The sequence below is a fragment of the Melozone crissalis genome, unplaced genomic scaffold (assembly GCF_028551555.1).
Source record: "Melozone crissalis strain CALT ecotype California unplaced genomic scaffold, PUWL_Pcris_2 ptg000017l_1, whole genome shotgun sequence".
Taxonomy (NCBI): domain Eukaryota; kingdom Metazoa; phylum Chordata; class Aves; order Passeriformes; family Passerellidae; genus Melozone; species Melozone crissalis.
Window position 1 is genome coordinate 10,840,967 of NW_026535795.1, and position 20,630 is coordinate 10,861,596.

Here is a 20,630-nt window from a genome sequence, read left to right on the forward strand (position 1 = left end):
TATTTTGCCATGTTTTTAAAAGTGGATGAAAACCTTTTTCTATCTGTGAATAAACAGGTACATCTTACTTGCCCAGAGCATCTCCTTCCCTAATTTCTTGTCTAGAAGTTGCCTTTAGCTTCTTTCCAACAAAGAGGGGAGTCCTGAAAGGCAGAAAATACCCCTTTGTTCCATGGTGTGCATTTCCCCAGACATCAGCTCTTGTTTAAATGAGACCTGGACCTCCAGCTTTCCTGAATATTGTGCTGTTTTCACCTTGGCTAAAAGTACAAAAGCTGAGGGATCTCACCTGGTGCTGCAGACATGATGCACACAATATTTGCTGGATGGGGCTTCATCCTAAAAAGAGCCACACTTGAGAATCAGACTTTGGGCACTGAATGAGTGATGGACACTTCTTAGCCAGCCTCCCTCTCTTCCAGCTGAGGAGATAGCACAAGCTGACCCTTCTTCCCCTGGACTAAATGCTAACCAGGAGCTCTGCAACAGGGAATTACAGAGCCCAGCCCATGCCTCTGCTGGGCACAGACACAATTTGCAGTAGCTGAGTGTGTCCCTGCATGGATCATAGCACTCCCCTGTACCAGGGACTCTTTGGATGGCTGTAGGCAAGAAATATCCCTGGGTAAGCACACAAATATTCTGTGCAGGATGTGTAGAGGATGAACTTCCCACATGGCCATAGCTATGACCTCCCTTTTCTTAGCTTGCTTTTTTTGGTTTATTGTCTGAGTCACTGGCAATGGAGATCAGTTGGCCGCAGGAATGTGCAGGAAGAGAGGTGACAGTGCCTTAAATGCTCTGCTGTTTATTTACAGTGTAATGGAACTGGGGGAGAAAGCAGAGGCTCCAGCTCACCTGGGATGTGCAGGGAAATGGTGCCCTTGGGGATGGGCTGCTCTCTATGGAGTATTTCAAACTCCCACTAAGGCTCATCTCTGCTGCTAAATGTGGGGGAGGAAGTCTCAGGGTCTCTAGATGTTAAGAGTGACCCCGAGATGTGTGAGAAAGTCTCTTTTCCCAACCTGGTGCTTGAAGAAAGAGTCAGAGCTCTTCAGTTCTCGCTCTCAAGGTTGTTTATTGTATTTTATCTATAAAATTCTTTCTCCTGTCTTGCCGAGGTCTGCTCAGCAAGACAGTCAGAGGCACTCTGCTTCCCCTGGGGCAATGTTATCTTTTTATACTAAAAACTATGTGTACAATATTTACAATTGCTTTCTAATACCTATCACCTGTGTTAGACAGTGAGCTTCTACTCTGAATCAATCTAAAAATGCCAACATCACAGCAGAAGATGGAGGCCAAGAAGAAGAAGGAGAAAGGTTGGACACATCCAGATTCTTCTATCTTGCTCCTTGAACCCCCATTCTAAAAACTCTAAAAAAATCTATTTTTCACTCTGTGATAAATTCACTATCATTCTACTTAAACTTTCGTGGCTTGTAATTCTTCATACAAGGTTGGTAATTGTTTTTTCTCAGGGCTAAATCAAAGGCACAGGAGTTTTGGGCTCTGTGCCAAGGTCTCTGAGCCCACTGACAGGGTCTCGAGCTCTCCAGAGCAGCCAGAGGAATTTCCTGTGTTCTAATAAGGAAGAGGCAGAGAGGTGAGTGTTCACCACATCTTCTTATGCAGACAATATTTTTTTTTCTGAGGCAATTATCATATTGCCTCCCATCAAACATCAATTTGCATGTTGTGCTGTAATATCAGGCCTGCAGGCCTGGTCCCCACTGTGGATGCTGTGACAGCAGCAGCCTGCACAAGCATTCTAATCAGAGTTCTTTGCATGTGCTGCCTTCCATGTCTTGTAAAAGAAATGCAGAATAACAGTTGTGGCTATGCAAAATATATAAGGAAAAGGGGGAAAGCACATGTGACAGAACTTCCCTTATCAGGTGAGCAGCACTAACAGCCACATCCTCTGGGACCTGTGAGATCAGGGATGGTGAAGTGCACTGAGCAGAGGAGATAAGGCAAGGAATGATTCCCCATTGCCTCACACTGTTTCACTGTCTGCTATCTACACAATCACAGCCCCTCACTCTGTGTCAGCTGAGTGTTTGGCACTCAGCCCAACAATACCCAGCCAGATTATCAGCAGCACAACAAAATGTTCCAAATTCAGAGCTCCCAATCAGCCCAGCTCAACCCTGCTGGGAGCTGAGAGCCGGGGCTGGCTCTGTGACTGAACCCCAAAGGGACCTCCTGAGCAAAGGGACAACTGGAACTGGCATGGATGGATGGATGGATGGATGGATGGATGGATGGATGGATCCATGGATGGATGGATCCATGGATGGGTATTGGTGAGTGGCTTTACCTCCAATATCTGCCCAGGGATGTACAGAAACTGCCCTAGAGAGAATCTGAGGACATAAAACTGAATCAATTCACACTGTGCTGTAACTCCATGGAGAAAAGAAATGATCTCTTGTACCACTGCATTCTGCATATAATAGATGAATTTGTGTCAGGACCAAGGCTGCCAGGGCTCAGGGAGGGCTTGGACACTGCTCTCAGGCACAGGGTGGGATTCTTGGGGGTGCCCTGTGCAGGGACAGCACTTGGACTCAATCCCTGTGGGCCCTTCCAGCTCAGGAAACTCTTGATTCTCCATACAGGTCATATGCACACATTTCTCCACCTCCACATTTGAAAACAATTCACTTTATTACGTCTCAGGAAATAAACTTGTTTCTTTCATAAGGCAGCACTCTGCTGAGGGGGGTGTGCCCATTCAGAAATTCTCCTTTACAACCTCAGGCACTGTTTTTTGCTGATGCAAATCCCACGTCAGAGGCACGGTGCAGCAGCTCTGCAGCCTCCCCGTGGGCGCAGGGAAGCGCTCCAGCTGTACAAAGCACAGCTCAGGGCACGGCTCATCAGGCGCGGGAGAGGCACAGTGGGTTGTAAGCGCCAAGCTGATGAAACCTGAGCGAGGTGTTAAACGTTCAAACAGCAAAACACATTTCAGCTCTTGATTTCCTTCAGATTCACCCTGGGAAGCGCGTCAGAGGTGTGTCCCAGTTCCTGGGAGCAGACGGGTGGGAAGGAGGGGGAAGCACGGTTCCTATGCAGGTGAGGGCTGGAATGCCATCGGTGACGGCAGCAGAAATCCCTGGGATGCATCGATGGGAAAGGGGGATGGGAACTGCTGGAATCAGCTCCTTGGGATGCTGCTGTGCTGCTGTGAGGATCACAGAACAGCTGTGTGCAATGCAACCAGCACAGGAACATGGGTCACCTTCATCGAGGTCAGAGCAAATACCTCGCAGGGATGGAGGAGGCAGTTCACAAGGCTCAAAGAGACGTGAGAGAAAATTACTTTCAGGCTTTGCAACAGTTTCAGGAAGGTGAAAATGAATTTGCGCCTCACCCCAGCCCTGTGCTGTAAACTGACACCTTTAACAATGTGCTTTTACTCCTGGTGCTGTCACAGCTGAGGCCCCTCCGCCTCTCCCTGGTGTGATGTCTGTGCTCAGGTCCATGTAGGAGACCATTTGCCACCTCAGCAAATGAGGCAGCTCTGCTGGGATTGCTGGCAGGGGAGGGAGCCTTGTGCTTTTACAGGGGCTGTAAATTTGACGATGGCCCTGGCCAGAAGTGAGAAGAGCATCTGTTGTATTCATATTGTTGTTATCATATTTCTAGAGTCCCATACCTTCTGAGTGGTTTTCTCACAGGCAGCTCTTCACAGCAGTGTTGTTCCTACTTCTCCATCAAGACTCCTCCAAAGCTCTCCCTGACCAGCCAACCCACCCCCTTTCATCCCAGTAATCTTCATTAGCTACAGCTGCCACCCAATTAAGGACATCACAGCTGCAGCCCATTCAGAACAACCAGGACTGGGGCAAGGCCACTTATACAATACATAGATTTTACTAGGACTCCTAGTATAATCATCCCTGCCTTGTTTCCAGGGTCAGGTTTCACTTTGTGGGCAGTGACCCTCCTTCCACCCCCAGCACATCCCCCTGGGTGCTCCTCATGCAGCGCTTGGGGTCTGACCAAAACCAGCCCTCAGCCTCAGGGTGGTCTGTCCTGGGACACGAGTGAGTGGAAAAGGCTGAACTTCCATTGATGAGTGAAGGACAAGGCACACAAGCAGAAAAATCCCTTCTGTTGTTACAGGTGTGTTTATTCTGGCCCCACATCAGGGCATTCCTGCAGAGCCTCCATCCCTGGAAGTGTCCAAGGCCAGGCTGGACAGGGCTTGGGGCAAACTGGAATAGTGGAAGGTGTCCCTGCCCATGGCAGAGATGGTTTTCGCGTTCCTTCACACCCAAACCATTCTGTAATTCTATGAAAACAACATTTTCTGTACTATCACTAAGACTTGGATCCTGACAAGGTTCTGCTGGCAAAATGGCTTTGGTACTACCTGAAAATCAAAGGAAACAATCCAAGAGTGACAAGAAACCTGGGGAAAAAATAGAGAGAGAGATACAGAGTTTGATCATAAAATAAAACTTTAATTCTTATAAAGCCCTAAATGAGACACAGGAAGGGCAAATATTTGTTCTGCTGCTGACCTTCTCAGGCAAATAGCACACCAGGCCCTGTGGGGCTGCAGGCATCGTGCTGCTGGGGAAGTGAGAAATCACCAAAAGCCAGAGTGGGCTGTAGAGAACCAGCTGATTGCTCAGGGGAGTTGAATTCCAGAGCAGTGAGAAGCCCTCACCTGGATGAATGCGTCCAGATAACAGACATTTTTGCCACCACTTTTTGCTGCTGAAGAGAGAGGAATTAATTTCCAGTGTATATCTGGAGCTGAAATTCAAACATATTTTCAGCATATGAATTTTCTGCACGTAATTGGTCTCGCCATCTCAGATAGAGGATAGTTTTTAGTATTTTGAAACAAAAAATTATCTTCTTAAAATTTTTGGTAGAGTTTTCCATTCCATCACACTATGAAGCTGATTTTGGTGATGTCTGTGTCTTCAAAGGGACAGCACTGCTGTCACAACAAGGAAAGGTGCTCATGGCACAGTCACAGAACCACAGAGTGTTTTGGGTTGGGATGGACCCTGGGGACCATCTCATTCCACTCCTTGCCATGGCAGGGACTCCTTCCACCAGACCAGGCTGCTCAAAGCCCAGCCCAACCTGGCCTTGGACACTTCCAGGGATAGGATATCCAGCCATCCACTTGTTTTCAGTTCCAAAAAGTGATTTTTTTGCTCCTACCTGAAGTGTGTGCCTGGGGTCTGACACCAGCCAGCAAAGCAATGCTGGCTCTGCTCTCTGCCCAGCCTGGAGGTTAGGACTGGTTCAAGATATAAAGGAAAAAACGACCCAGGAGATGAGCTACAAAATTAACCCTTGGCTGCTGGGTTAACAGGGAGTGGGGTGGGTGTGCTGCTCCTGCCTTCACGTCTCTTCCTCACAGCCTCCTCCTCCCGAGGAGGAGAACACCCCTTCCCCTTCCGTGTCTCCATTGGGGCAGCTGATCACCCCGGTAATGATGCCGTTTGTGGCTAATCCTCCCGGATTAAAAATGAACTGTAGCTGCTGCAGCTCCCACCTTTGCCGCATAGCAACGAGAGCAGAAAGTCAATTAATTACCTTCTCGCTGGAATCCGGGGGCCCTCTCGTCCTCGGCTCAGCCGAGTGTGTAATGGAAAAGAGATGGAGGCAGGCTGCAGCTGGCCAGCCGGGAATTGCATGACAAAGTGAAAGATGAGCTCTGGCAAAAAGAGGAGAGGAAGGGTGCTGGGGGAAACCCTCATCCCATAGGTTCATTAAAAAGAAGTAAGATGCTACTGATTACACAATTATTGACTTATTTCCCTGCTTTCAGCCCTGATGATGGCTCTGCAGACACTCTGTGCTGTTGCAGGGCACCACCTGAGCTCATGGAGACACGGGATTATCTGCCCTGACCCCATCCCTGCTTCAGAACTGTGCTTTCAAGAAATTTATTTGGGTAATAGCCCATTTTTGGCTGCTGTTTTTTGGGGGATTGGTCCCTTTAGGGCTGTTGTAGCCTCTCACATTGCCCCAGAGAGTTTCCAGCCAGCAGCTGTTCAGAGCTGGTTTTGAATGTGGCTGTTTCACTGCTCTTCCTGGTGGCTTTCTGTGGTGAAGGTTAACGGGAAAATCATTCGAAAGATTGGATTTCCCTGGAAAGATTGGACTGATGGGCACAAACAAACTGAGAAGCCATGGGTGGGGATCTGAACAGATGCTGGGTTTGACTCAGCAGGAGGACATGCTGCTTTTAGCAGCTTCTCTGGAGACAGGGCCTTGTAAGGTCACCCTCAGTCCTCCCAAACAGGATTCCATGACCACTGCTCTGTTCTGAGGGAAACTGGGAAAGTGAAAGAAGATAAGGACTATTTCAATGTCCCTTTATCAGATCTGACAGCCTCAGAGCCCTCGGTAATTGTCTGTTAATGAGAGCCAATAAATGTTACCTCTGGCCCCTCTGGTTCAGCCGTGTCACCCAGGTCACCTGCAGGGGCTGGCAGAGGGGACAGCAGGATTGAGACCTCCTGGAGGAGAAAAGAAGGGACAGGGGAGGGAGGAGCATGAACTGGGCTGTGCAGGAGCCTCCAGCATGTGGTGGGTGAGCCATGGGGTGAGAAGTGGTCTCTGTGCTGGGTTCTGCTAAGTGACAGCCAGCCAGGTGACACAGGGAATGTCAGGGCGAGATTTGACAGAGGGAATGTCAGGGAGAAATGGATGAAAAGCTATAAATGTGGTTAAAATATTGATTATGTTACTTCCTGAAGATCCGTGGATCCCCACAAAAAGCTGGAGAGGTGCCAGGAAGAAATCCTGGTGTGCAGAAAGGATCAAACCTAGAGAAACCAAGGAATGTGAGACCCTGCAGTTTAACTTTCCCTCTGGGCATTTCTGTCCCGTTGTCAGCTGGGATGTGAGCTGAACCAGGCTCCAGTGATTTATCTGCAGTGACAGAGCTACAGCGACTGAACTGGGACAAGGAAGTTTAATCTCTGCCTTCCTGCACAAGCTGGAAATTTGGAATCCCAGGCTGCCCTTTCCCCACCAGGGGTTTGTGCTGTGTATAGAAGTTTTTGGCAAAACCAAGTGTCCACCTTTAACAGCCAAAGACCTTTGATGTGGCAAGAAGGATGCCAGCTCCTCCTGGAAACACTGAGAGCCTGCTGTGCCCAGCCTGGTGAGCTCAATGACATTTGCAAACCTCAGGAAACAAATTTTGAGGATCTTCTACCTGATGCAACCACCAAATGTTTATTGGTGGCACTATTATGGTGACATTTGCAAGCCTTAGGAAACAAATCTTGAGGATCTTCTACCTGATGCAACCACCAAATTATATTGGTGGCACTGCCCTCTCCTTTCCCAGCCTTGCAGTCTTCTCTCACTCCACTTTCTGACGTGGAGAAGAAGTAACTTTAAATCTCACTATTAATCTACCTCATCTGCAGTTTACATGTGTGCAGGGGGAGGTAATCACAGAGCTGCCTTCCCTGCTGTTCTCTTCCTGAGGTTTTATACTCTCCAAATTTCTTTTTGTCATAAATCAAATTAGCTAAATTGCTTAAGAAGTACTGTTCTATTAAAAGCAAATAGAGTTGTGATGCCAAAGGTTTATTATGAGAATGATGTTTTTAATAGCAATATTTTGGGATTACAGGCTGCTAAGTTCAGAGTTTCAAAGTTTAAAGGCTGCTGAACACTCCCCTGTGGAATAAATATTCTGGTATGCATTTACAGAGGCCTACAACATGGTACACATGGGTGAGAAGGTATAAATGTGATTAAAATATTGGTTGTTTTACTTGCTGAAGATCCTTGGATCCCCACACAAGGCTGTAGAGTCTTGGTGGTCCTGAGTGGGTTTGGGAAGATCCTGGGGCACAAAGAGTGAGCCCAGCTGGTTCATTCATGGGCCTTTTCATGGGATGCAGTGATGCACTTCATCAACAGCTTGTCCCCTTTCTTAGGAGCTGTCCCAGGAGAAAAGTGGTGGGGAAAACAGCAAACCAGCACAGCAAGGCTGCCCAGAGCTTCCTTCTGCTGGAAAAGCAGCAGCAGGGGAGGGCAGAGCCCTTCGTAAAAACCACCAAATCCTGAAAATCATCAATGATGCCTTAATTGACCTCCCAGCACCATCAAAAATCTCAACATGATGAAACTTTGGGTCTCACCTGCAGGGTGTCCCAGAGGGATGCCCCACACTGGGCTGGGCTCCTGGAGTGCTCACTGCAGGGTGGTGCTGGTGCCATGAACATCTCTGAGCCCTGGGCAAAGCACCCTGAGCTCTGCCCTCAGCTCTCTGCAGGATGGAGGCACTGGGCAGGAATGCTGCTGTAGTGCCCAGAAAGAACTTATTTGAAAATATATTTTAATCTCATCTTCTTTCCTCTCTTAATTTAAGCTAAATTCATGGAAAGGCACAGAATCTGTCCTTGTCCATGAAGCAGAGACCCTCTGGCAGAGCAGAGCCTGGGTGAGAACCACCCTGCTGGCACCTTGCCTGGTCCTGGACCCATTTCTGCCTCTTATGGAGCAGAGCATCCCACCAGGAGTGACCAAAACCCCCACAGGAGGTTTGCTGCAGTGGTAACAGGTGAAATTTCTATTTTGCTGAAATATTTGCTATGTGTCAGTGTGAGCTGCACTGGGCTGCTGTGTAACCAAAAATACATCCTCTGCTGCAGCTGTGGTATCCAGCTCATGGTCTGTTCTCTCTTTATTGTCTCCTGGCAAAGGATAATTTCAGTCCTGCCTTAGTATCTGTTCTCTTTCTGTGCATTATCCCGATGAAGGAAGAAAGATTTCTGTGCAAAGGTCTGGTTTTCTCCCAGTGGGGTTGATGCTGAGACCCCCAGGGCTGGCTGGACTCCTCTGGTGCCTCTGGACAAGAAATTCTCTGCTTGTTTGCTCATGAGGACAATAAATATTATCCCAATAAATATTACCCTGTCCCAGCTTTGCTAATCTGAAATGCTGACAGGAAAGCTTTTCAGGTCAGAATATTTGAGAAACTGTAGAAATGCTGCATTTAGGCTGTAATTACTGAGTGCTGTCCCTGTGACCGGCTCTGGAGCCAGCACTGCCTGCAGTGTGAGGTACCCAGGGTTATGATGGGCACCCCTGCAGATAAAGGCACTGTGATGAGCTGACCTCTCTGAGCCCTGTAGGAAATAGGCAGGTTCTCCATGGCTTGTGTTGGGCACAGATAACTGCATTTCCCTATTTAGTGGAGGGCCAGCAGGGCTGGTTCCTGTGCCAAGGGCCCCTGTGGGCACAGACAGCCAGGCACTCACACCCTCCCTGTGCTGCAGTGAGTTTTGCCAGCACTCTGCAGTGCATTGCTCACACTGGCACTGTGAGATTAAAAGGAGTGACGTGTATGGAGCCTTCCTGCAAAAATAAGTCTTTTGCTTTTTCTCTTTTTTTTTTTTTTGGTTTTTTTGTTTTGTTTTTTTTTTTTGCTTGTTTGTTTTGTTTTTTTTTTTTTTTGTTTGTTTTTTGGGGATTTGTTGTTGTTGTTATTGTTGTTGGTTTTGGTTTTTCTGTTGTTTTTTGGGTTTTTTTGTTTCTTTGCTAGAAGCAGGACTCTGCAGTGCAGAGCAGGGGCTGCCAAGCTGATTGCAGCACCCAGTCCCTGCCCACCAGCAGCAGTGTCCCCTCAGCTGGCAGTGGCCATGCAGGGCACACAGGCACAGCACCAGGTGAGGGTTTGTGTCTCCTCCTCTCCAGCAGCATGGGAAGGGTTGCTGTGGGCTGAGCTCCCCTCTGGATCAAGCTGTGATGTCTCTCACTTTCCCTTTGGCTTTCCTTAGGACGCAGCAGCAGCTGCACGTGGTGCTTTTCTGGGCTCAGGTTTTGAATGTATCCTTTACATGGAGTTTATTTTTGGTCTTTAGGAAAAGAAACCAACCAGATTAATGGATGATATCTGCACACAGAGGCTGCACATCCAAATCCTGCTGCTGGAAACAGCACCCTCCATGTGTGAGGCTCCATAAATTGGTGTGAGAGTCATGTTCAGAGACCCAGCTGCAATTTTTGCCCTGGCTTAGGTGAACCTGCTTTCTGTCACTCCAAAACGCTGAGAGAGGTCCTGTTAAAGGAAGATACACAAGCCTGTGCCTGCTGCCTTGCCTTGTTAGCTTGGCTGAGCTGTCAGGAATATCTCAAAGCAGGATTTGGGATTCCCCAAATTGCTCCTCTTGTTTTTTGGATAGAGCTGGAAGATATTTGCAGGAGGACTGTGTGTTGCTGACCTGCTTTTATCAGAAATGGCCACAAAAAGGAGAAGGCACATGGACAGATGGGGGATGGAGCAGGCTGAGACTGAGCCCTCCTGACAAGAAACACCCCAAGGCAAGCTGGCTGCTGGCTGGGCCTCTGCATGAGAGGCCCTTCCCACGGCACACTCAGATTAAACACAATTAATAAAAAAATATCATTAAAATAAGAAGAAAAAATGTAGATTATATAAAAAGTCTCCAGCACTGGGGCATCGTCTGACCACAGGGAGAATTTTCCTGTACAGACCAGTCACTACAACTGCAGCAGAAGAGATTTTTATTTGAAAGTTGATATTAAAAAGCTTGGCACCTATGAAGTATGCACCTTCCTTTCCAAGTCCGTTGTCATTTCCTGTGAAATGCAAGTGTGTGTACATATATGAATATTTAATTTGACAGTGATGAAGCTTTATATATTAAGTCAATGAAAATGCTGTTAGGCTCGTGGGAACAATACCACAGAATAGTGAGTTGGGAATTTGGTACCCAGTGGCTATCACTTAATTTTGATGTGAAGCAGAAAGACAAACAACGGGTTAAATTTAATTCCAACCTATGGAAAGTGTTTTTGGGAACGTGTTGTGCTCAAATTGCAAATTAATTTTTAGTTTATAGGTGATGATGGTTTATCAAGGCTCTTCCCTCTGGGGAATGGTAATCACAGCAATTCATGTACAAATTTTATCCTAATTTACAGATCAGAAGTTATTTATTTTGCAAATTGTGAGGTTAAAGCAAGAAACCTTTTTTTTACATATGGTAAAATTTTCTTATCATAATACACATTAATCTGAAATTATTATATTCCCAATCCTTAGTACATGTGTTTTTTTTTTTAATGAGTCTTAAATTTTTTTTTTAATGAGTAATTTAGGCAGCCATTTTGTGTGTTCAATAAAAAAAAAATTAAATAAATAGGGGACATCACTGCGGGCTTTCTCCTGGAGACTCTGCCTTTGGATTTCACTCTGTTGTGGTTATTTTCCTGCAGAGTCTCTGCCAGCGTGGCTGCTGCTGCTTTGTCTTGAACACCAGAATGTGGATCAGAGCACAAACCCAGCAGCAGCTTGTGTGATTCTACATCCAGAGTTTTCACTTCGTGCTTTTTGCTGCTGCTGAGCTTTAAACACACTCGAGAGGGAGAGCCCAAGGCTTGGGACACTCAGGGCTTGTGACATTCAAGGCTTGGGACATTCAGGGTTTGTGACATTCAGGGCTTGGGACATTCAAGGTTTGGGACACTCAGGGCTTGGGGCATTCCAGCAGCCCAGAGCCTCCCCTCTCCCCTCTCCCCTCTCCCCTCTCCCCTCTCCCCTCTCCCCTCCAAACCCTCTCACTGTGCACCACGTCCGGACACCGACGCCTTTTCCTTCCCTACCGAAATTCCCAGAGCTATTAACTGGGTCACGGGAGCTGGTCCCAATCCAGCAGTTTGTCTAATTGCCTTTTTATAGAACATCCTGCAACTCTTCATTATGCTGTCAGAGCCGCCCGGCGCGGTGGCGGCGGGGGGATGATGAGGAGGCAGGGCTGGGATGAAGGGCGCTGCTGTGCAGCCTCTCCTGTGCATTGCTGGGGCTGCGGGGCTGCCATCAGCCCGGCCACAAACACAGGAGCTGCTTTAGGCAGCTGCTGTGGTAATATGGAATGGCTTCCCTGTCCTGGGATCACCTCTCCAGGTGCTCATGTACCTGTGCAGAGGGGTGGCTGCTCCAGGAATGCCTGGGCTCCCCTGTGAGGGTTCTGTTCTTCGGGCAGATGTGACCGTGGAATTTGCTGTTTGGGCAGAAGGTGCCCCTCAGCTGGCAGCTGTGCTGGAGGTGCCCTGCAGCAGGTTAGAGGGGTGTGGAGAAAGATCATGGCATAGACCAGGAGTCTGAGCAGAAATCAGGGGCTTGCACACCTGCAATTGGGCACTCACTCTTTTCCTGAGTGTTACAGGGGAGGAGGAAGGTGAACATTCAAGATTTGCACATCCTCTTTTTCGTATGGTCACAATTTGCAATCTAGTGTGTTTGTAGCAGCTCACAGCCCCCCAAAGCCCATGAAAATCAAATCCTTTGCAGTTGGGAGCTTGACTGAGCAGTGAACTTGAAGCGATGGCCATCCTGCTCCCAAATATCTGCACCTTGCAGCTGGCATTGCTCTGTGCTGCCCAGCAGCCCGGAGAGGGGCAGGTGCTGAGGGATTCAGAAAGACAACACACCCAGGATTGGCCTTTAAATGATTTTTGAGCACAAATTACTCTTTTCCCTCAGTGTAATAATCAGAACACCCAGCCACGAGCCTCACAAGCCTGGTCTGCAGAGATAAGGCAGAGCTGCTCCTCCGGCTCGGATGTGCCTGGGGAGGATGGGGGGCTCTGGACGAGGCAGGAGCAGCCCCGCACACCCCTGGGGCAGCTCGGGGGGCACAGGGACCCCCAGCCCGCCCGGGGAGCGGCTCAGGGAAGGCAGAGAGTGCCAGAGCCCCCGGCTCCGGCGCTGGCTGCGGCTCGTTCCCGGGCGCGCTCCCGCCTTTCAGCTGCTTCGGCTGAAACGATTTGCAGCTCAAACGCCCCCCTGAGAGCCGCTAACCTTTGGATAAGGTTTGGCACCATTATCCTGCTTGGGTTAATTGGGAGTTAGGGAGAGCTCCGGAGTGACGCGGCTGCCTCCATCCGTCCGTCCGTCCGTCCGTCCGTCCGTCCGTCCGTCCAGCCTTCCCCGGCGCGCTGCGGGCAGCGATGGGGAGAGAAGCAGAGGTAAATGCCCCGACCCTCCTCTCCATCTCTCCGGGTTTTCCTCTCTTCCTCTCTCTCTTTCTGTATCCTGTAACCCTTCCCCGCCCCCGCTCCTATTTTTGCGCTTTCTACCCTATTTCAGCCGCCGGCAGTAGTTCAGGGGGAGAGGGGGGAAAAGTCTTTTCATTTTTCCTTGCGCTGCTACAGAAAATCTTTTTCTCCCTCTCCTGGAAAGGGGCAGGAGCGAGCGGGCATCCCGGAGGCAGAGGGACCCCGGGTGGGTGTCCCCAGCCGGGCAGGGGGTCCGGGGGCTGTTCCGAGGTGCAGAGGGGCGGTGGGTGCGGGTTCTGCTCTGGGCGGTGACACCGGGATGGGGGGGACAGCAGCACCCCCGTTCCTGTATCCCCCGGAGTCCCCTGACCTCCTCAGCATCCTCAGCATCCCCCAGCTCCGCACTGAGCTCGGGGTCGGGCGGAGCCCCGGGGTCGGTCAGCCCCCGGCGCTCTGCGGGCTCAGCTTGAGGGGTCCCCGGGCAAAGAGGGGGCACAGCCGGGCTCAGCGCTGGGAAAAGGGACCCCCGACCCCAGGGCACCCCCGGCCGGAGGAACGGCCAGAGCAGGACCCGAGAGGGTCCCAGGGCAGCGCTGCCCAGGGGGTTTCTCTCCGCACCGGCCCCGAGATCCTGAACTTATTTGCGAGCTCCCTGCGGATTTCCTTTATTTATTTTCTTCATTTCCTTGGTTGGAATTTTTTGTTTTATTGGCTGTTTCTGAGGGATTTTACTAGGTTTTGGTTTTATGGTTTTGTGTTGGGGTTTTGGTTTGGTTTGGGTTTTTATTTTTGGGGAGTTTTGTTTTGGTTTTTTTTTTTGGTTTTTTGGGGTTTTTTTTTCTTGTTTGATTATTTTTCTGTCGGTTTGTCTTGTTGTTTTTTTTTTTCCTTTTTGTTTGTTGTTCATATTTTTTTAAAACATTATTATTTATTTTGGTTAGGATTTATTTTTTTCTTTAAGAGATGACTCCCGAGCTCGACACATTCATGGCATTCTGGATGCTCAACGAAGAGCCAAAAGCCCATTTCCTCCACCCTTGGCGCGATCATAGAAAGGGTTGGGTTGGAAGAACCTTAAAGGTCGGCTGGGTGGCTCCCAGAGGAGCCCCCTCCACTCCCTGGCACCGAGGGACCCCGGTGGGACCATTTTGGGTCTCCCACCGAAGTTCGGGGGTGCCGGGGCAGGGGCACGGATGCTCCAGGGCTGTTTGAGGAGATAATCACGCACCAGACAGAGGTTTGGATGCATTTTCGTTCCTCCTTCCCTGATGCCCCTGCAGCCTCCAGAAGCAGAGCTCCTTCACGCCTTCTTTCATAACGAACTCGTTTTAGGATGAATAAAAAAAAATGTTAATAAAAAAGAAAAATAAATCGTTGCATTAATCCCTCACGGTGTCTGTCGTATCACTGATTTCCCCGAGCTGTGAAGAGGCGAAACGGCGGCCGAGGGCAGCGGGGACGGCCCGAGCTTTGCAATTTCTCCCGTTAAATCCCAGCCCGTCAAGACGCTGCTAAACCCGGGGCGAAGCCGTGCCCCGCTCGGCGTTCGCGACCTATCTGTGCACTCACATGAAATAATTCCCACGCAAAGCCAAGGATGCGCCACGCTCAGCCGCCCTCCTCCTCCGCTGCCATCAAAAATATCCCCATTTTTGGGGGCCCGGCTGTAGAAACAGCTCGTTCATCTCCATGCCAAGAGCAGCGGCCGAGAGACCCCTTAGGGGCACAGCCCTCACCGCGGATATTTTAGTTTTATTCTGTTTTTTTGCACTCTTCAGTCTCTTTGCACCCAATTTCCTTTTGAATTGTGGCTGGGGAAAAAATAAAAAGGTATTAAGGAGGTGATTTAAGGATTTTTTTTTTCCCTAGGAATTGGGGTTTTTTTCCCCCCATCTCTGCTCAGTACCGCATCCCACCTTCAACCGCAGCCTGGGCGCTCCCTTCCTACTCCCTCGACAACGATACTAGGAAATAATTTAGTGGTGGCTTTTCCTTCTATCTGTGGTAAAAAAATGGGGGTTTTTTGCCTTCCAAAACAGCAAAGGAAGAGAAATTCCTCCCTTCTCCCATCTTTCAAAGAACATATATACATATACACATACATACATACATACATATATATATATATATATGTATGTATGTATGTATGTATGTATATACATATAATTTTTTTAAACAACGATTCACAGGCTCTCCCGCCGCAGAGGGGACGTGCTTTCCCACACACCGCCCCCGAATGCCATCGCTCCCCCTGGCACTCTCCACTTGTCTGTGCCACAGCACAGGACCGGGAGTTCCCGTTGTCGTTATCGGCTGTGTTACCGCTCACCTCGGAAAAATTTAAGATAAATTAGAAATCGTAAGGCTTTTTGTTTAAACGAATATAAGCGCTTGGAAGCAAACCGAAATTATCGGTATTTTGTTTAAAGGAAGGAGAAGCTCAGTAGGGGCCGGTGAGGACCGAGAGCTGTGCACGGAGCATCCCCCGGTGCCGGTGCTCCGCTGCGGGGCCGATGCGGTGCCACCCGGCTGCGGGCCCCAAAGGAGACCTGCGCCCCTTGTCCCGCCGGTTTTGGAGCTCCCCGATCCCAGGAATCGTTAGAGAGAGCTGAGCCCTCGCTCCCTGTGAGCGGGTGGCCACGCACCGCTGTGTCCCCCGGGCAGGGGCCGCTGCCCAGGCCGCCCCCTGCCTCCGGAGGGGCCGCGCGGTTTGGGGGACAGAGAAAAGGAAAAGAAGGGGGTACGAGGAGGAAAATCCCGTTAAGAACCTGTCGAAAGCCGCCCGTCCGCCTCTTCAGCGGAGCTCTTTTGTTTCTCAGTGGGGCAGGGGCTGGCGGCCGGGGGCTGCGGGGCAGGTGCGGGGCAGGGCGGGCAGCGCAGGGGATGCGGAGCCGGGCTGGGGAGCGGGGGGGGTCCCGGGCTGCGGCGCTGCTGGCGGGGCCCGGCGGGCGTGGGTGGGGCGGGGGGAGTGCGGGGGGCTGGGCTTGGCCGGGGAGGCTGGTACCTCCCCCAGAAATGCAGCAATTCTCTCCCCTCTCCTCTTCTCTCCGCGAGGTGGGCGCACTGCGATGGAGACGCGGCGCGCTCTGCCAGGGGCTCGCTCTGCCCGTTTGGTGACACCGGCCGGCTGCTGACAGCCCCCATCCCGCCCGAGTCGCCCCCGATCGCGGCGCGGGGCTCGGCGGAGCGGCGCGGAGCGGGCGGCGGGGCGTGCGGGCCCGCTCCCCCCGCAGCGGTGTCATGCCCCTGGGCACCCCGGCCGGGAGCCGCCCGCACTGCGCCGGGACACGGAGGTAGCGGCTCGGAGCAGCCTCCCGCAGCCGCCCCTCGCCAAGGGGCCGCCAAGTCCCGTCCACAGCCCCGCCGCCCGCCCGCCCCGTCGGGTCTCCGCATCCCCGAGGGTCCGCGAGCAGCGGAGTCACCGGAGCCGCCGCCATGGCCACCCTCCTCCGCAGCAAGCTCTCCAACGTGGCCACCTCGGTGTCGCACAAATCCCAGGCGAAGATGAGCGGCATGTTCGCCAGGATGGGCTTCCAGGCGGCCACCGACGAGGAGGCGGTGGGCTTCGCCCACTGCGACGACCTGGACATGGAGCATCGGCAAGGGCTGCAGATGGACATCCTGAAGTCCGAGGGCAGCGAGGAGGGCGGGGAGCCGCCCCTGGAAGGGGACATCCACTACCAGCGGGACGGCACAGGGCCCCTGCCGCCCTCCGCCTCCAAGGAGGCCTGCTCCGAGCTCTCGGGGCAGGGCAAGCCCAAGATCACGGCTTGGGAGGCGGGATGGAACGTCACCAACGCCATCCAGGTACGGCCGCCGCCACCGCCGCGGGGCACCGGGCAGCGCTCCCCCATCCCGGTCCCGTTACGTGCTCTGTATCTCGGCCAGAAGCCGTGGGCTGATTGCAAACCGGCTTCGAGGAAAAGGGGGAATAGGGATAAAAAGGGGGAAATAACAGAAATAAAAATAAGTGAAAGATAGAGGTGAATAATAGAGCGGGAGGAGGGAATTAAAAGGAAAAATAGATTTTAAAAAAAGGAAATTAAAACCCCCTAGCCCAGCTTTCTGCTTTGCTTGGCCCCCTCTTCCCCCCCTGAACTGGGCACAGCGCCAGGGAGGGGCCCAGGCCCCAGCCCTGTCACGCTGCAGATTCTGACCCCATCAGGCTGCCCCAGCAAGGAGGGACAGGGGGACACGGGGGTGACTGGGCTGGTGGTGGGGCTGCACTGGAGTGGACCCAGTCTGGCCCCAGCAATGGAGGTCTTGGTGCACTGAGAGGGGCTGGGGACAGCGAGGGTGGAGACTGGAGCAAAGCCTGGCCACCCAAACCTTGCCCGGCTGTTGTGGGTGCTCGGGGGTGCGATGACGCGGCTGTGACTGTGGGGGTGGCACGTCACAGGGACAGGGGTGCGTCACCGCGTGGCAGCGGCTGCGTGGCGTGACTGTGTGACCGCCTGCGTGGGCGCCACGGTGCGTGGGCAGACAGAGAGCATGCACGTGACCGCCCTGGCGCGGCTGCGTGCACTCAGCCCAGGCCCCTCAGAGATCCAGCAACATGGTTTCCATTTTGTCTCTTTCTAGGGGATGTTTGTTCTGGGCCTGCCCTATGCCATCCTTCACGGTGGATACCTAGGACTCTTTTTAATAATTTTCGCTGCAGTGGTTTGCTGCTACACTGGGAAAATCCTTATTGCCTGTCTTTACGAAGAGAATGAGGATGGGGAGATAGTCAGGGTGAGAGACTCCTACGTGGACATCGCGAACGCGTGCTGCGCGCCCCGCTTCCCCACGCTCGGGGGCAGAATTGTCAACGTGGCTCAGATCATTGAACTGGTCATGACCTGCATCCTCTATGTGGTGGTCAGTGGGAACCTGATGTACAACAGCTTCCCCAACCTGCCCGTCTCCCAGAAGTCGTGGTCCATCATTGCCACGGCCGTGCTCCTGCCTTGCGCGTTCTTGAAGAACCTCAAGGCAGTCTCCAAGTTCAGCTTGCTCTGCACGTTAGCCCACTTTGTCATCAACATCCTGGTGATCGCCTACTGCCTCTCCAGGGCGCGCGACTGGGCCTGGGACAAAGTCAAGTTTTACATTGATGTCAAGAAGTTTCCCATCTCCATTGGCATCATTGTCTTCAGCTACACCTCCCAGATCTTTCTGCCTTCCTTGGAGGGGAACATGCAGAACCCCAAGGAGTTCCATTGCATGATGAACTGGACTCACATCGCAGCTTGCATCCTTAAGGGACTCTTTGCCTTGGTCGCCTACCTGACCTGGGCTGATGAGACCAAGGAGGTCATTACAGACAACTTGCCATCCACCATTAGGGCAGTAGTCAACATTTTCTTGGTGGCCAAAGCCTTGCTCTCGTACCCCTTGCCGTTCTTTGCAGCTGTAGAAGTCCTGGAGCGGTCCCTTTTCCAAGATGGAAACAGGGCTTTCTTCCCCAACTGCTATGGGGGTGACGGGCGGCTCAAATCCTGGGGACTCACCCTCAGATGTGCCCTGGTAGTTTTCACCCTGCTCATGGCTATCTATGTCCCCCATTTCGCCCTCTTGATGGGTCTTACTGGGAGCCTCACAGGCGCAGGGCTCTGTTTCCTGCTCCCCAGTCTCTTCCACCTCAAACTCTTGTGGAGGAAGCTCTTGTGGCATCATGTCTTCTTCGATGTTGCCATTTTCGTTATAGGCGGTATCTGCAGCATCTCTGGGTTCATCCATTCTTTAGAAGGCCTCATAGAGGCTTTCAGAACCAATGCTGAAGACTAAGGAGGGGCCAGAGTCGGGTGCAGGAAGAGAATCGCATCGAACATCCGCATAGCCAAATAATTCTGCATCCCTTTAATGGAAAGAGTCATTATTTTCGTTACGTGCATCCAACAAATTCTATGTCATAGAATCTGCAAACTAAGGAAAATAAGAAGAGATGAAAGTGCTCGCCCTGGTGTCTTTTTAAATAAGCTCAGATTTAAATCTATTTTTTTGTTATTTAGATTTTTTGGAAGGAAATTATCTGATGCCCCACCCTTATCTCCTCACTCGTTGCCTGATGCTTGGCCCCCCACAAACGGCCTGTTGGGAAACAGTCGCAGTTTTCAACACTCCTCACAGATATGCAAATCAGTGTTTCAGGAGCTGAAACACAGGTGCCGATCCCGCGGGATTGGGAAGCAAACCCGCCAATGGGGCGGGAGCAGGGACCTTTGTTTTAACACTTTGAGAGATGGATGTAGACGAGACCCAGATTGTACGACCAGCCCAACAAGCCCAAGCAGCGTCTGACGACCGGTGATGCCGCTTACCTGCAATGTTTACACCGTAGTCACGATAGATGTCAGGACTGCTCGATTCTTCCATCCCAATCCACACCGAGGAACGGCGCTTCCCATCAAACACAAATGTGCTGCCTCTGGTTGAAATCGCAGCCCTGGAGTCCACTTCTCGGTGACTTATGTTTCGTTTCGTTTTAACAATTGTTATTTCTAAATTATGAAAAGCTAAAAAATAATATAATAATAATAATATTATATGGTTGGATTTGATGTCGTTTCGGGATTACAGGAACAAAACTACGACACAATTCATTCTGTGCAATCTACCAGATCCGTGGAGCTGTTTCCAATGTACGTGTGGTGTCATTGTGGTAAATAAGATGAAAAATGTATATCAGAAAAAAAAATCTATCTTTAACATATAATGTGGTACATAAATATATGGAACAATAAAGAGAAAACATAGCTGATGAGGCTGGCCTGGTTCGTGGGGGGCTTGGAGGAGCAGGGCAGGGGCAGAGGAAGGTTCATTCTCCCCGGGTCGGGGCTACAACACATCCTCGGGCTAAGGGAGGCAGTGCTGGGTTTCCAGAGAAGGTGGCATTCAGCTGTTTGAAAGAGGTAGGGGATATTTTTGAGGAAGAGGTCATCTTACAGCTGGGGGTGGCGGGAATGCTTTCACTCCCTCCTCAGTTTTGCTTTCCCCCGTAGTGCTCAGACTACAGGAAAGGGAGTTTGCAGATGCACCCCGAGGTTTTTGTTCTTGTGAAAGAACAAACAAAGGAGGAGAAATAAACGAAATAAAAGGCTGGGTGTACCCCTGGCTTGATCCAAACTCTCCAAACCCTGCCCACGGGTGTGGAGCGTCGGGCTGATCCCCGCTGCGGGCAAAGCCGCCACCGCGGGGGAGGTCAGCCCCACACTCCAATCCTGTGACCGAAAACACCTCGATTTACACCATTTCAAAAGCCACGACAACTAATTGTCCATCCGCTGCCGCTACACAGCGAGGATGAGGATGGAGGGACCCACCGGCAGCGTTCTCGCAGCACAGGCACGGCTGAGGTCCCCGTGGGACTCTTGTTATTGCCCCCAAAATACGTCGAGCCCCGGAAGGGCTGGGATGTGCCCCCATCTCCCCCGCCCGGTCCGGTCCGGGTTAGCGGGCAGCTCCGCAATGCGGTACCGGGAGGGGGTGTTGGCACAAGCTGGGAAAGGGGCAGCGGGCGGAGAGAGGGATGTCCCTGCCCGGGGAAAACGCATTCCGGGCGATTTTCTGGGCAGCTTCCGATAGAAAAGAACAGGGGAGCAGTGGGGTCTGTGCCGTGT

General features: G+C 51.4%; 1 protein-coding gene across 1 annotated transcript; it reads left to right on the forward strand.

The window, feature by feature from the left end:
- The first annotated feature begins 16,247 nt into the window (after positions 1–16,247).
- On the forward strand, positions 16,248–19,771 carry SLC32A1 (solute carrier family 32 member 1). The gene is made up of 2 exons (XM_054274556.1): positions 16,248–16,836; positions 17,611–19,771. The coding sequence occupies exons 1-2, from the start codon at positions 16,465–16,467 to the stop codon at positions 18,796–18,798; spliced, it is 1,560 nt and encodes a 519-aa protein (XP_054130531.1). The 5' UTR covers positions 16,248–16,464; the 3' UTR covers positions 18,799–19,771.
- The last annotated feature ends 859 nt before the right edge of the window (positions 19,772–20,630 follow it).

Bases quoted from the DNA above. Each gene is read 5' to 3' on its own strand.
- SLC32A1 (XM_054274556.1), top strand. From the start codon at position 16,465: ATGGCCACCCTCCTCCGCAGCAAGCTCTCCAACGTGGCCACCTCGGTG. The intron at 16,837-17,610 runs GTACGGCCGCCG...GTCTCTTTCTAG, and splicing joins ACGTCACCAACGCCATCCAG to GGGATGTTTGTTCTGGGCCT.